We start from the raw sequence: 13885 nt of genomic DNA, 5'->3' as shown, positions 1-13885 counted from the left end.
GATTTGTGACCTCAGTAAACATCTCATAATGAGTTTATGGTCTCAACTATTAGTTTCAAGTCTTCTTCAGTACAACATAACTTTCATTTAGTAAATTATGATCCAATTTAGGGTCAAATAGATTGAAACTTTGGGCTACCATGTGATTCACAAGTTGCTATCCCAGTGTAGCAATGCATATGTATGGGACTGTGTAGATTTAAATAGCGGTGAACTTGTTTTTGGGAGTTGTCCGAGTCGTTTCAGTGTGTTCTCACTCCATCAAAGTTAATTTTAGCATTTGCCTAAAACACCTTGTTCATTTGCACTAAAAGAGTCTCTGAGGAGTGGAATGTTCATTTTCTTTTCTGGTAAATACTTTTTGATGTAAGCTGCTATTCGATCCAGTTAATATCACAGTTAACATGAATCAGCTCCACTTTCTCATCCAAACTTGGTCACATCTTGCTCCAGAAAAAACAAGAAGGCAACAACAAAAATCAGTCAGAAAATATTGAAAAATATCCACTAGTTCAACCAGATGTCTCTGAATGTTTTTTTTTTATCACCAATAATCCAAAACTCAAAGTTGTTTCATTTTGTATTTTATACAATAAAGTACATTTTCAAATATTTACATTTGGAACCAGACAACAATATTAAAAATTTTACATTTTGGGCTTTTTTGTTAAAAAGAAATTGGGATTAATCACCAAAAGTAAATACTTTTCTGTCAAAAATAACTAATTGTTTAGTTTACTAATTCTTTCTGCTCATTCACAACCAAAATCATCACAATCAGCACTTTTTGTGTTTTTTTCCTTTTTTATCCTCTTGTATTGTTTCATTGGAAATTCTTTTGAGGGCCTCAAAGAGGTGACAGCGTGCAGTATTTCATGCCAAAAAACAGACAGATATTTGCTTTTCCTGTTTATCCATTTAATCTGAATACATTTTTTAAAAGTTTATTCAGCCATTTCAGCTAAAAAAAAAAAGTGCTACTGGTGAAATTAGTTTTGAAGTAAAATTTCAAACTGCATTTTTCAACCTGGGTCCAAATTGTAAAATAAAAGTATAAAAGTTTCCCTTTAATGTAAAAAAGTAGCTTCACGCTGTTTGCTGTGCTACTTGTATACAAATTCAAGTACTTCACAAAAAGTTACTGATGTTATTAAATTTAAAAAATGTTTCTGGCATTATACACATTTAGTTTTTACCTGAGAAGAAGATGAATAAGAAACAGTTCCATAGTTGGTGCATCAGTGAGAGAAAGAAGAACATTATGTACAGAAATAAACACGTAATGTTTAGATTTACAGTGAGGAGCATATCAGAGCTCTGTTTGTTGTTTGCTGCTCCAGTGTTTGTTTGTTTGTTTGTTGTGAGTGTCTTTAAAGCAGTCTGTGAGCTGAGCGTCCTCACAGCGTCGTGCTCACCAGTCCAGACTTCATGTAGTTCTCACTGGATATCAAGTTCTGTCTGCTCTCGTCTGATGCGTCTGAAGCGTGCTGTGGGAGGAAAAACTGTGAGGAAACATTCTCCAGAGGTGGAACGAGATCTAACTATCAACATTTACTCAACTACTGAACTCAAGTGGGCTTTTAAGGTTTCTTTACTTTAGTATTTCTATTTTCTGCAACTTAATACTTCTCTTCTTCATCTCAGAGGTTAATATTGTGTTTTTACTGCACGATGTTTCTCTGACAGCGTTGTGGTCAGATGTTGAATGTTTGTGATAAACTGAAGGGTGAAGTGTTCTTTATGTGTTGGGGAAATTCTCCTCCTTCTTCAGCTAAATAAACTGTTTAAAATCCCTCTCGGATCAGTTGGAAAAGTCGTCGTCACAAAGCTGAAAACAGGTTTTTAGAGAAACGCAATGCTCACAGGACAGCAAATAAATGTATATAAGGTTTAAATGTCATTTCTAATAAACTTTTTTTGTCATTTTAGTATTTTTCTTGAAAGTTTTACATCCTTACGTTTTTATTTATTTTTAAGGTTATTTGTTTTTGAGGGAATTATGATTTTCATTTATTTGTAAAACTGTAAAACTGAGTTTTTTTTGTCTTATTTTGTTATATATTATTTTTATATTTTTAGGACATTAAGTAAAAAATCAGCAGGGAAAGTCATCCTCAAAAAAACTTTTATAACCTTTACATATACATGGTTATCATTTCCTTTGTTTCTATTTATTATTATTTTATTTTAAAGGTGTTGGGGTGTCATTAATTCCTTTTTTTTTTTTTAAGTATTTATGTTTAAAGATTTTTTTTTTCATTTATTTCGATATATTTTTTTGAAAGTTTAGGTCCTTACCTTTTTATTTATGGATATTTATTTATTTTTGAGGTTACTATGATTTTATTTTTTTCGTAACAGTTTTTTTTTTAGCTCTTTATGTTTTTATTTATTAAGGTTCTTTGTCATTTTTTAATATATATATATATATATATATATATATATATAAATAAATGTTTTAGGACATTAGGTAAAGCAATGTTTTACTCTTTAAAAAAAAAATCTAATTTTCTTACAAAATAAAATATTATTTTTTTTATTATGAAGGTTTAGGGTTTGTTCATTTCTATATTTTTTAGAAAAAGTTTAGTTCCTTACATTTTTATCAGTTAATTTACAAAAAATATTTTTGAATTTTTTAAGGACATTAACTTATGATTTTTGTTTATTTGTACAAGTTTTTTAATTTTATTTGCAATTCTTTTTTATATTTTTTAATTTTAATTTTATAGGTTTTGGGATCTCTCATAATTTGTATATTTTTTAGAGGAAGTTTACGTCCCTTACATTTTTATTAATTTCTTTATTTAAAAATAATAATAGTAAAAATATATATATGAAAATAAATAAATATAAGTTAAAGAAAAAACATTCATAGGAGTGTCATAAAAAGAAAATCTGCAAAATAATTAGGAAATAAATTTGAAACTGTAAAGATCAATATATAAAAGTTAAAAAGTACATAATAAATATGGAAATATAAAGACAAAAAAATAAAAAGAAAAGGAAAGAAAAAGAAAAAAAGAAAAAGAAAAAAAAATTTCATTGTGAACCCTTTTCACCCCTGCTGTGTGTTTTCTTACGTGTCGGCGGAAGATCCGTTTCATCAGGCTGCGTTTGGGGCTCCCGGGGGCCTGGGCCCAGTCCAGGTCTGCAGATCGAGTTCCCATAGGACCGAAAACATTCAGCTCCTTGAAACATCCCGTGTCGATCAACTGCAGAGGAGGAGAGACGCTGAGGTCAGCCTGACGCTGGAGTCTGGACACAAGCTAATGCTTCTGTGAACTCACCTCGTTCTGCCAGGTGATGGGGTTGCTGCCCGTATTAAACTTGGAGTAGAAGTTCCCGTCTATGCGGTCCAGAGTGACCCCCTTCACTGAAGAAAACTCCTCGATGTCCTGCACGTCGCTGCAGTACACCTGTCTGGGCTGCAGGGGGACAACTGCTGTGAGCACAACAACACTATGCACTACTTCTAGCTTCTTGTTTAGTGCTGGTAATAAGTACATTTACTCCAGTACTGAGCTTAATTTAAGTCTAGATTAGCATACCAACATTACTAATAGGTCCCAATGAGCAGTTATTAAAATAGTTTTGTCAGAATGCAGTGAGGACACAAGTGCAAAATAAAGGCTAGACTCCTGAGAAATATCTCAGGAAAGCTAGCCTGGTGAGGGAAACTCAAAACTAGACTTGAAGTTGGCAAAATTTAGAGGTTAAGGTGCCGGACTGTAGACTTTCATAAGCTATGATGCACATTTTAGTTGACTAAAATGTTTTAAAAAAAAGTTTTACTGGTGTTTATAAACCACATTTTTACAGGTGAAGAATACAAATTGATTTGGGCATACAACAATGATAGATTAAAATTAAAATGTAAAGAAATGACGTAAAGACGTAAAATGTAAAGTTATTATTCCTTATAATTCTTTGGTCACAGTCATAGGGAGCCACTATAAATGGCCTGAAGAGCCACATGTGGCTCCGGAGGTGCAGGTTGACTCCCCCTGGTCTAAAGCATTTTTTCTGTCTTTCTTAACTTCGTTAATTTCCATATTTAAAAAAAAAAAGTTTAGATCCTTACGTTTTTTCATTTATTTTTAAGGTTAATATGAGGTTATTTTGAGGTTATTATGATTTGCATTCATTTGTAAGTTTTTAGCCCTTTTATGTTTTCATTTACTAAGGTTTTTTTGTTTTATATATATTTTTAGGACATTAAGTAAAAAATCTTTTACTCTTTACAAATTCTAATTTTCTTACATAAAAAATATTTTTTATGACAAAGGTTTTGGGGTCTCTCATTTCTATTTTTTAGAAGAAGTTTAGGTCCTTACATTTTTATCATTTTAAAAAATATTTAAAAAAAATATTTATAGGAGTGTCATAAAAAGAAAATCTGTAAAATAATAAGGAAATACATTTAAAACTATAAAAAGTGTTGACCAATTATTCCTAAACATTTAATCCAAATGGCTATAATTTAATGGTTTGATTCTGCAAACTGTCTTTTTAATTTAGAATTTCCTTTGAAGATAAAAGGTAAATAATATATGTGGAAACGAAGACAAAAACAATCTAAATGAAACAGATTAGTTATAGAGCCCTGCTCTAAAGCATTTTTAGTAGTACAACTTGCATCAGGTTTGAACGGCGGCTCGACGAGTCCGGCCTCCAGCATCCTGAAGTTTATTTTTTTGAAGAAACGATGAGCCTGAACTTCTCCTCCCCCGGAGCTGCCGCTGCCCAGACGCCGTTCTGGGTCTTTGGCCATCAGCTGCAGGACGGAGAAGAAGAACAACCTGTCAGTTTCTCTAAAGATGGACTTTTAATTTAAGCCTGATTCAGCAGTTTTCTGGACTCACCAAGGAGCAGATGTCCTTCACGTTCTTGCTGAACTTGTCGTCGTATTCCGGCTGTTGCGTCTGGATCCTCCTCTCCATCTCGGGGGGTTTGGGGTGTTCTCCTCGGGCTCGGAGCGGCGGCTGCCCGGCCGTCATCTCGTAGATGAGGCAGCCGAGGCCCCACCAGTCAGCACTCATCCCGTAGTGTTTGTTTCCGATCACTTCAGGAGCTGAGAGGAGGAGCAGATCAGTGAACATCTGCAGCTGCAGCTTGAGACAAGACGTGTGCAGTAACACACGTAGATACAGGCGCTGTCTGCAGAATCTAAATGTGATTTATGGAGGTTTTAATCCATCCAAACACCACAGATTTATTCTGAGAAAATCAATGATTTTTTTGTGTGAAGAAATCTCTCTAAAACTTCTTTAACAATGTTTTATTTATTTTATTTTTCAGACCTCGACCTTTTGGGTTCTCCCAGACTGCTGCTGTAAACCAGTTGAAAATATTAGATTTACATACGCTCTATGAAACAGGAATACATGTATCTATATACGATTTTTAGGTAATTTTTATTATTTTTTTCTTTCTTAACTTTTTTTTTGAAGAAGTTTAGGTCCTTTTTTTTTAGTAATTTATTTTTTAAGGTTAATTTAAGGTTATTTATTTTTGAGGTTATTATAATTTTAATTTACTAAAGTTTTAAGCCCTTCGTGTGTTTGTTTATTAGGGTTCTTTGTTGTTTTTCCATATATATATATATATATATATATATATATATATATATGTATTGTACATGTACAAATGTACCTTTAGTTGTACCAGGCATTAAAATAAACAAAAAATTGAAGATAACGATGATCTAATAATTTTTTCCATGACTGTAGATATTTTATAAACCAAATAACTAATGGATTAATCAAGAACAGTAGTAAAAAAGACATTTGACTGTTTTTTTTGTCTCAACCACAATTCCAAAATAGCTGAGACGTTTTCTAAAACATAAAAAAATAATAATTTTGTAAGCAACTTTATTAGGTACACCTGTTCAGCTGCTTGTAAATGCATCAGCCAATCACATTGCAGCAGTTCAATGCATTTAGTCATGTAGACATGGTGAAGACGAGCTGCTGAAGTTCAAAGCGAGCATCAGAATGAGGAAGAAAGATGATTGAGTGATGTGGCACAAACTGCTGATCTAACAACCATCTCTGGCTTTACAGAGAACGGTCCGGAAAAGAGAAAATATCCAATCCATATTATGCATTTAATTTGGGACATTTTTAGTTTAAGTTTAGTTCAGCTTTTTTATTTCGAACATGTGCAAGTAACACAACAAAGTAAACTGAAAAATAAACAAAACCAATGAGAATAATCAAAACAACAATAACAAAAGTCAAAATAAAAGTAATAATGTGAACTCAACATGTCCGAAAAGGAGTAGGATGAAGCAAATGCTTATTTACACCTACCCCTTCTCCACTACTCAATTAACACTCTTTCTTCCCAAATATACATATTTACAAAAAAAAAGAAAATAAATAGATTAAATAAACAAATACATACATAAATAATCAATAACACCTGATCATTAAAGCCCTTTTTCCTCCCTGTACCTCGTGAAAACCATGTGTTTGTACCACATTTACACTGGATCATACTTGGACATTGCTTGAGCTCCACACTGTCTGTTCTACAGCCTCACTCCACAAACTGAAAGATCAAAACTTTTTAATGTTGTTCGTGCCCGCGGATGTTAAAAGTTGAACTCACCCCTCAGATTATATTCCCCATTTCTGTAAAATTGGGGAATGTTCCTGAATGTTTCCAGAAAGTAGATTGTTTATTGCTTTGTTTATAATGTGTGCTGTTTGGGAATGAACCAGCTCAGTGAATTATAATGTTTTTGACAACGTTCTGTTTTTATTTGATTTTGCACAAACTTTTTGTGAATTGGTGCTGTGCATCTTTTGTTTTCTCTGCAGGCTCACAGAGCTGCAAGCAGAATAACTCTTTGTGGAGTTAATGTGAGCTGAAACAACAGACTCTCTGTCAAGGTTATAATAGTTTTGGATTTTTCATAGTTTTAGTTTTAATTTCGTTGTGAATTTTTGTTTTCAAATTCAGTTAGTTTTAGTTCGTTTTTAGAGTGAGTTTTCTAGTTTTAGTTTAGTTTTTATTTTTTGAAAATGCTTAGTTTTAGTTTAGTTTTTATTAGTTTTAGTGTTAGTGTTAGTTTTTTTGTAATGGGTATGTGTTGGGTGCCAGATTCAAAGTGGTCATAATAAATTTTGCCTTTATTTCCTTTGGTTTATCCATCTCAGCCCCAATAAGGTTATTAACGGTTTTGAATTTTGGTTCTAGTGTAAACATCCCAGTCTCAGTAAACATATTTACCATGTGTTGCATGTTCAAATAGAAACACTGAATTATGAATGAAAAAAGTTGACAAAAACGAAAACTAAGGACATTTCCACTATAATTTTAGTTAGTTTTGTAACCATGCAATACAGTTTCAGTTAGTTATCGTTTTTTTAAAAACTTTATTTTTATTTCAGTTAACGAAAATGTTTTTTTCAATTTCTCCGGACATAAACCCTGTGAGTAACATACGTACCCATGTATCCCATCGTCCCCACTCTCCCCCGCACCACTCCGTCCTCAGACAGCCTCACAGCCAGGCCCAGGTCAGAGATGCGGATGTGTCCTTGAGGAACAATTACAGACAGATCAGTGACGTTATTAGCTGCTCAGCGGACTTTCCCTTTTGCTGAGTACACTCCTCCTCCCTCCCTCAGGAGCTTATTACTGCTTCTTGAAACGATCACACTGACAAGTCACACTCCAACCCTCAATTCATCCATTATGAAAGTATGTGGAAACAAATAAGACGGTTCATAGCGTCCAGGTACGCTGCCAAGAATGGAGGAACAGGTGCAGAGCGTCTTAAAATAGACACCACACCTGATTCCCAGAGGCCTTCACTTCCTGGTCCCGCCTATGTTTGAACCCAAGACAACACGACCGTCTGGCTCGACTTGAACTCTTATCATTCTCATCATTCAAATCGTTCACATCGTTTCCAGCTAAAAATAACTCAGAGGATCTGTCACACATTTCATCATATTCTGTCTGCACACAGTGGAATGTGTGATCCACTTCTAGGTACATAAATAGACTCATCATTAAGAATTATTATTATTATTTTTATTATTCATTTTAGTTGATGTTAATGTTTTTACTGTACTCTGATCACTTAAACAGGATTATTATTTTTTACTGTTGATAATGATAATAATAATAATAATTTTAATTGCTGTAGAAGTGTTTTCTGCACTCTCATCACTAAAACAAACAGGTTAATTGTTTTTATTATTAATAAATGTAGTTCCTGTAGAAGTGTTTACTACACTCAGATCACTAAAACAAACAGGATTATTATTCATTATTATTAATAATAATTTTAGTTGCTGTAGATGTTTTTACTGCACTCTGATCACTAAAACAAACAGAATAGTATTATTATTATTATTATTATTATTATTATTAATAATAATAATAATTAGACTGCACTCGGATCACTAAAGAACAGGATTATTATTATTATTATTATTATTATTATTATTATTATTATTAGTTGCTGTAGGTGTATTTAGTGTGTGTGTACGTACCGTTGTCGTCCAGCAGAATGTTTTCTGGTTTCAGATCTCTGGAAGATAAAACAGGATTTATCAGTTCGTTCAGAACAGATTTGCTGCAATGTAATTAAATACATTTCTTCAAGTTCGGCATAAGGTACTTCATCTTTGTTTTTATGCCACTTTATAGTTCTACTCTGACTCTGACCATTATTATAAATTACCCAACAATTTTTATGAATACAGCTGAACAGTTTAAAATAATCGACTAATAGACACAGTCATCTTTCACTTCACAAATGTTCCTTTTAATAACTCTAATAATTGTAATGTGTTTTAAATTGTAATTATAATTAGATTGAGGAGTGTTGTGATTTATCTGTGTAGACGACAAACATGATGACATTTTGATATGTTAATAATACACATATGGTAATATCCTTCTTTATAATATATATGTAAAATTATCCAGCGCCTCTATAATAATTTCTGTTTTTTTCGGGTTCCACCTCCGACACTCCCAAATAGACAAAATGCACAATAAGCTAATTTATAGATGCATTTCACTGACTGAGCGTTATTTTCTTTCTCCAAAAAACTTCTATTGACGTGATGATAATATCATTATAAAGATCTAATATCCTGGCAGTCCTAGTTTGGACTATTACTTGAACACAGTGAAGGTGTCAGTGTGAGTTTTGGGTAATAATGACGCCATTTATTATTATAGTATTTTTTATAAGCCAAACAATTGATTAATGGAAAAAATAATAATTATATAATCATTAATAATAATTATTCAATTCAAAATGAGCCCTACCTCAACCAACTACAACAGTAAAATCCTGATTTTACATAAATGCATGAGTATAATCTAATGATGTAATAAATACTTTATTTTTTATTGCATACATTTTTATGCTTTTAATACTTTAAGTACATTTCGATGATTATACTTATATACTTTTAATTAAGCAACATTTTCAGTGCAGGCAGTTTCAGAAATAATCAGGTGCAAATTAAAGCTGTTTGCCCCCAAAAAACTGCATGAACATTTTTTTTATTTGACACCCTGACTGCAGGACTTTTACTTATAACAGATTTTTTTTTGCAGTGTGGTATTTTTATGAAAGTGAAGGATCTGAGTACTTGTGTGTGTGAAGCAGACTGACCGATATAAAATGGACTTCTGGTGGAGGTGAATTAAACCGCAGCAGACCTCTGCAGCGTAGAACCTGGTTCTGTCTCGGTCCAGGCCCGGAGCACCGATGTTATTAATGTGGAACCTCAAGTCCCCACCGCTCATCATGGTCAGAACCATACAGAGAGCGTGCTTCGTCTCGTACGCGTACGCCAGGTTCACCTGAACACAACAACAAGCATGTTAAAGTGCAGATCAGATAAAAAAACGTAGAAAAAAAAAAAAAAAGTAGAAGGCTGGCTGTAGATGTAAAACCTTTAAAAACACAAATACATATTTAAAATTGAGTTTAAAAAAAAAAAACAGTCTCAGTATTTTCCTAAAATTTGTTATGGAATAATAATATTTAATAATATTAAATAAATAAGCAAATACATAAGCAAATAATTAAGTATGCCTATCAAAAAAACAAATGAGGCGATAAATATATAAATAAATGCAAATTAAATATATAAATCAGTCGACACAGTTCAATAAATATATAAATATATTTTTTATTTAAAATATATATATTTTAAATGACTAATTTATCTTAATTTATGTCAGTGGACTTATTTAATAATTCTACATTTACATATTCCAAGGGACTTTTATTTAATTTATGCCAAAATTATTTCACATTTATTTATCTATTATTTATTTATTATGTTTTCTTTCTCTGTCTTATATAACAAATAAAAATGTGTAGAGAGCAACATAAATGTGGACTTAAGAAATAAAAGTCCCCTTAAAATAAATTCAGTAGAGAAAAGTAATTATTTTATTTATTAATTCAACTATGCTAGCTCATTCATATATTTCTATTTACACTTACATATTTATTGTCTAATTTGTTTTATTTAGGTATTAATTTCACATGCATATTTATTTATGACATAGCCATATTGATTTATGGACCTACCTTAAATGGCTTTGCAGAGTTTATTAATGTACAGTATTTGCCATCAATTATTAGCCTGGCTAACACCAGACCAAATCTCATTGGAGATTAGGTCTGGACACCTACAATGTATTTCTCCGTAGAGGAGGTGTGGTTTACGATCCTCCGGAGCCGTTTATTGGACGCTTAGAATGTCTATCAAAGCGTCTGTAGGTAGCTCTTAGCCAATCAGATCAGTTATACCAGATGACGTAGTAGAGCAACAGAGATGGATGTTTGTTGTGTGTGTGTCTGTGAGAGAGTGTTGTTTGCTGCTTTGCTTCTCCAGTTCTCCCTTTCTGCAAAATTATTTATTTTCACGCTTTATTCCCCCTCATGTCATTCAGCCACACACATCCACTGATTTTATGGGCAATAAACAAGCTGCTGCGGGTCTCTGGGGGCTCCGCTGTCCCCCGATTCGGAGCGAGATCACCGGCGGTGACCGGCGGTCTCACCGGCTCGGCGCAACGAGCCGCAGAAACCGCCCGTGCGGCGCTAATAGCCCCGCTACCGGTGATCTCGCTACGAGCCGGGGGACAGCGGAGCTGCCGAGAGACCTTTCGCCTTTCAACTTTCGCTCTAAACTATTTAAAACACCATCTACAGCTAAAGAGAGTTTCGCGTCCGCAGCAGCCATGTTGGATCCGGAAAGCTTCCAAGTGCCGAGTAGTACGCGTCATCGTCTCACCGTCCGTCCCCGCTCTGTGATTGGATCCCTAAAACAGGGCTAAGATAATCGCCTCGTTTCCAGACCGTCTGGAGGTTCGAAATCAAATTCGAGCGCGCAAGGCAGTCTGGGTATACCCAGGCTAATCAATTATAATAATGATGATAATATATTTGATATATTATTACGTTTGTGTTCTACTAGATTATCATTTATTATTATCTTATAGTACCCAGGAAGAGTTAGTTGTTGACAAATTCATTAAAAACACGTTCAACAAGGATAAAGAGAGTTATAAACCACTTATTAAATGTTTTTCTAATGCTTTAATATTGATAAATAATGGAGCTTAAAGTATTATCCACACTCTGTGCTCTTGTGTCAGCAGGACAGTGTGTGTGGGATTAAGTCAAAGTAAACTTGTGTGTTTATATTGTATAAAGTGTGTGTATGAGTGTGTGTGTGTGTGTGTGTGTGTGTCTGTCTGTCTGTCTCTGTGTGTGTGTGTGTGTGTGTGTGTCTGTCTCTGTGTGTGTGTGTGTGTCTGTGTGTGTGTGTGTGTGTGTGTGTGTGTGTGTGTGTGTGTGCGCCTCAGCAGTGTGACTCACTGATGTGTTTTAATGTCTGCAGGGACAACAGTTGTTAATAAGATGCTTTTGGTGTTTTATTATAGAATATCTTAATGACTGATAGGTTAACCAGAGAGAGAGCAGCTGTGATCTTCTCACCACGAAGCGGCTGTCGAGCCCCTCCAGGATCTCCTTCTCGTTCAGAGCCATGCCCTCTCCTTTCCTCTTCTTCACGTGAGTCTTCTCCAGCTTCTTGCAGGCGTACATCATCCCTGTGGCTCGAGTCTGACACGCCCACACCTGCACAAAACACAGTGTGGAGTAGGGATGGGCGTTTGGAAGAAACCTGCCAACTCGACTGTAACGTTAAAGATCAGTTCATTGCTGCATGCATACATGCGCAAAAAATATATATATATACAGGACTGTGCAAAAGCTTGTTTTGATAACAGACGCTTTTATTTTGAGAGGACGAAAAGAGACTTGATCCTGTCGATTGTAAAACTAAGACTGAGATTAAACTGTAAAGATAACATCAAGGAGTTTAATGTTTTATGTTTTAGTCCCCAAAGAGGCATGAAGTTAGTGTTTCTTTTTACAGTAATCTTCCTATTTAAATGTGTTTTGTGTTTAAATAAGTTTTGGATCAAGTTAAACTCAGTAATTCATGCTAGCAAGGTTTGATACAGTAAGATAGTTTTGTTCAAATGAATACTCTTGTATTTCTGGGTGTTTCATAAATGTTATTGCAACTTCCAGTTTGCAAACTGTAGCTTTATCCAACTTAATTCTCAGCTCATTGGCTTATTGACGTACGGCTGCAGAACTGAACAATCAGCCGTGTTTCAGTTTAGTTAGTACTGATACGCAGTTAGAGATAAAATTAAAATTAATAAACACATGGATCAATTAAAAATTCCATGTGTTGACCAAATTCCTAACAACCATTAATCGATCATCGATTAATTATTCCCATCCCTTGTGTGGCACATTTGTCTTCAAGATTCTTGTCACAAATCAAAAACACTGATTGTTATGTTTTTTAAAAATGACAGCAGCCATGACCACGTCATATATCCATGTCCACGGCACCTGCAGAATGCAAGATAACTGATACAGAGTTGGAGGCAGGGCTCTGTTCATTCCTATGAAAGCTGCTACGTGAGGGCATTAAGCCAAAACCGTTTGACTTCCGTGTATAAAAAAAGATTCCCAGATCTTCAGCATCTACTGGGCACCGAGGACTTCCTGTTCAGCGCTCCGCTAACTGGAATGATGATTAAATAATTTATTCTTATGAAAACAAATGTTATCAGATCAAACTCTGACAGTAAAACGAGTCATTGTGTTGCTGTGGTGACATTGCAAAACAATGATCTGCTGATATATAGATGCATCTTTCCCAGTGTAAGTCTTTTTGGCCCTAATGGCGTCATGTGATGACCCGGAAATTGGGATTTCCACTTTCTTGCCACCTTGCTAAATTGGATTCAAAGTCTGGCGTTTTTCCTGGGGGCTTGGTTATATACATATTTGGAAATATCTCTATTTTACTTCAAATGTATGTTTATAATGTGATATTTCTACTTTATTGCTTTTTGTACAAACATGTACCTCTGTTACCTCTGTATATTTAGTTTAGCCCACTTCTTATTTTATTTCTATTTTTATTTACATACTTAGGGTTAGGGTTAGTTTAGCTTAGTTTAGTTTAGCTTATTTCTATCTCTTATACAGCAGCAACTGTAACAAAAGTAATGTCCCCCCCGAGGATCAATAAAGTATTTCTTATTCTGATTCTGATCACAGAAACGTGACGTCATGTTGGGTGCTGCTCGTCATTTGCATAAACTTGAGGTCTCGGCTATTTTATGCAAACTCCTGTAGTGATTGAATTATTTGGATTAAGAGCCATTCTGAATAGGTGAGTTTTTGTGAGTACAGTCACGGATGGGTTACCGATATAAAATGAAGACAGATGCACGGCTTATTTTTCACCTCAATTGTCTGCAGAATCACACTTTGTTGAACTACTTTTGTAAT

At 34.2% G+C, this 13885-nt stretch overlaps 1 protein-coding gene across 1 annotated transcript in view; it reads right to left on the bottom strand.

Moving 5' to 3' along the window:
* Nucleotides 1-449: 449 nt before the first annotated feature.
* The window catches only part of grk5 (G protein-coupled receptor kinase 5), a 28657-nt gene continuing 15221 nt past the window's right edge, over nucleotides 450-13885 (bottom strand). The window contains exons 8-16 of the mRNA XM_059357277.1: nucleotides 12002-12142; nucleotides 9656-9846; nucleotides 8517-8554; nucleotides 7463-7552; nucleotides 4866-5074; nucleotides 4640-4777; nucleotides 3291-3428; nucleotides 3084-3215; nucleotides 450-1487 (exon numbers count right to left, since the gene is read on the bottom strand). Of these exons, the coding sequence (XP_059213260.1) occupies nucleotides 1398-1487; nucleotides 3084-3215; nucleotides 3291-3428; nucleotides 4640-4777; nucleotides 4866-5074; nucleotides 7463-7552; nucleotides 8517-8554; nucleotides 9656-9846; nucleotides 12002-12142 (1167 nt within the window). The 3' untranslated portion in view covers nucleotides 450-1397. The remainder of the gene's footprint in view (nucleotides 1488-3083; nucleotides 3216-3290; nucleotides 3429-4639; nucleotides 4778-4865; nucleotides 5075-7462; nucleotides 7553-8516; nucleotides 8555-9655; nucleotides 9847-12001; nucleotides 12143-13885) is intronic.

The sequence above is a fragment of the Centropristis striata genome, chromosome 19, assembly GCF_030273125.1.
Source record: "Centropristis striata isolate RG_2023a ecotype Rhode Island chromosome 19, C.striata_1.0, whole genome shotgun sequence".
Lineage (NCBI taxonomy): Eukaryota > Metazoa > Chordata > Actinopteri > Perciformes > Serranidae > Centropristis > Centropristis striata.
The sequence above is the reverse complement of the archived record's forward strand: the minus strand, read 5'-3'. Positions and strand labels throughout refer to the sequence as shown.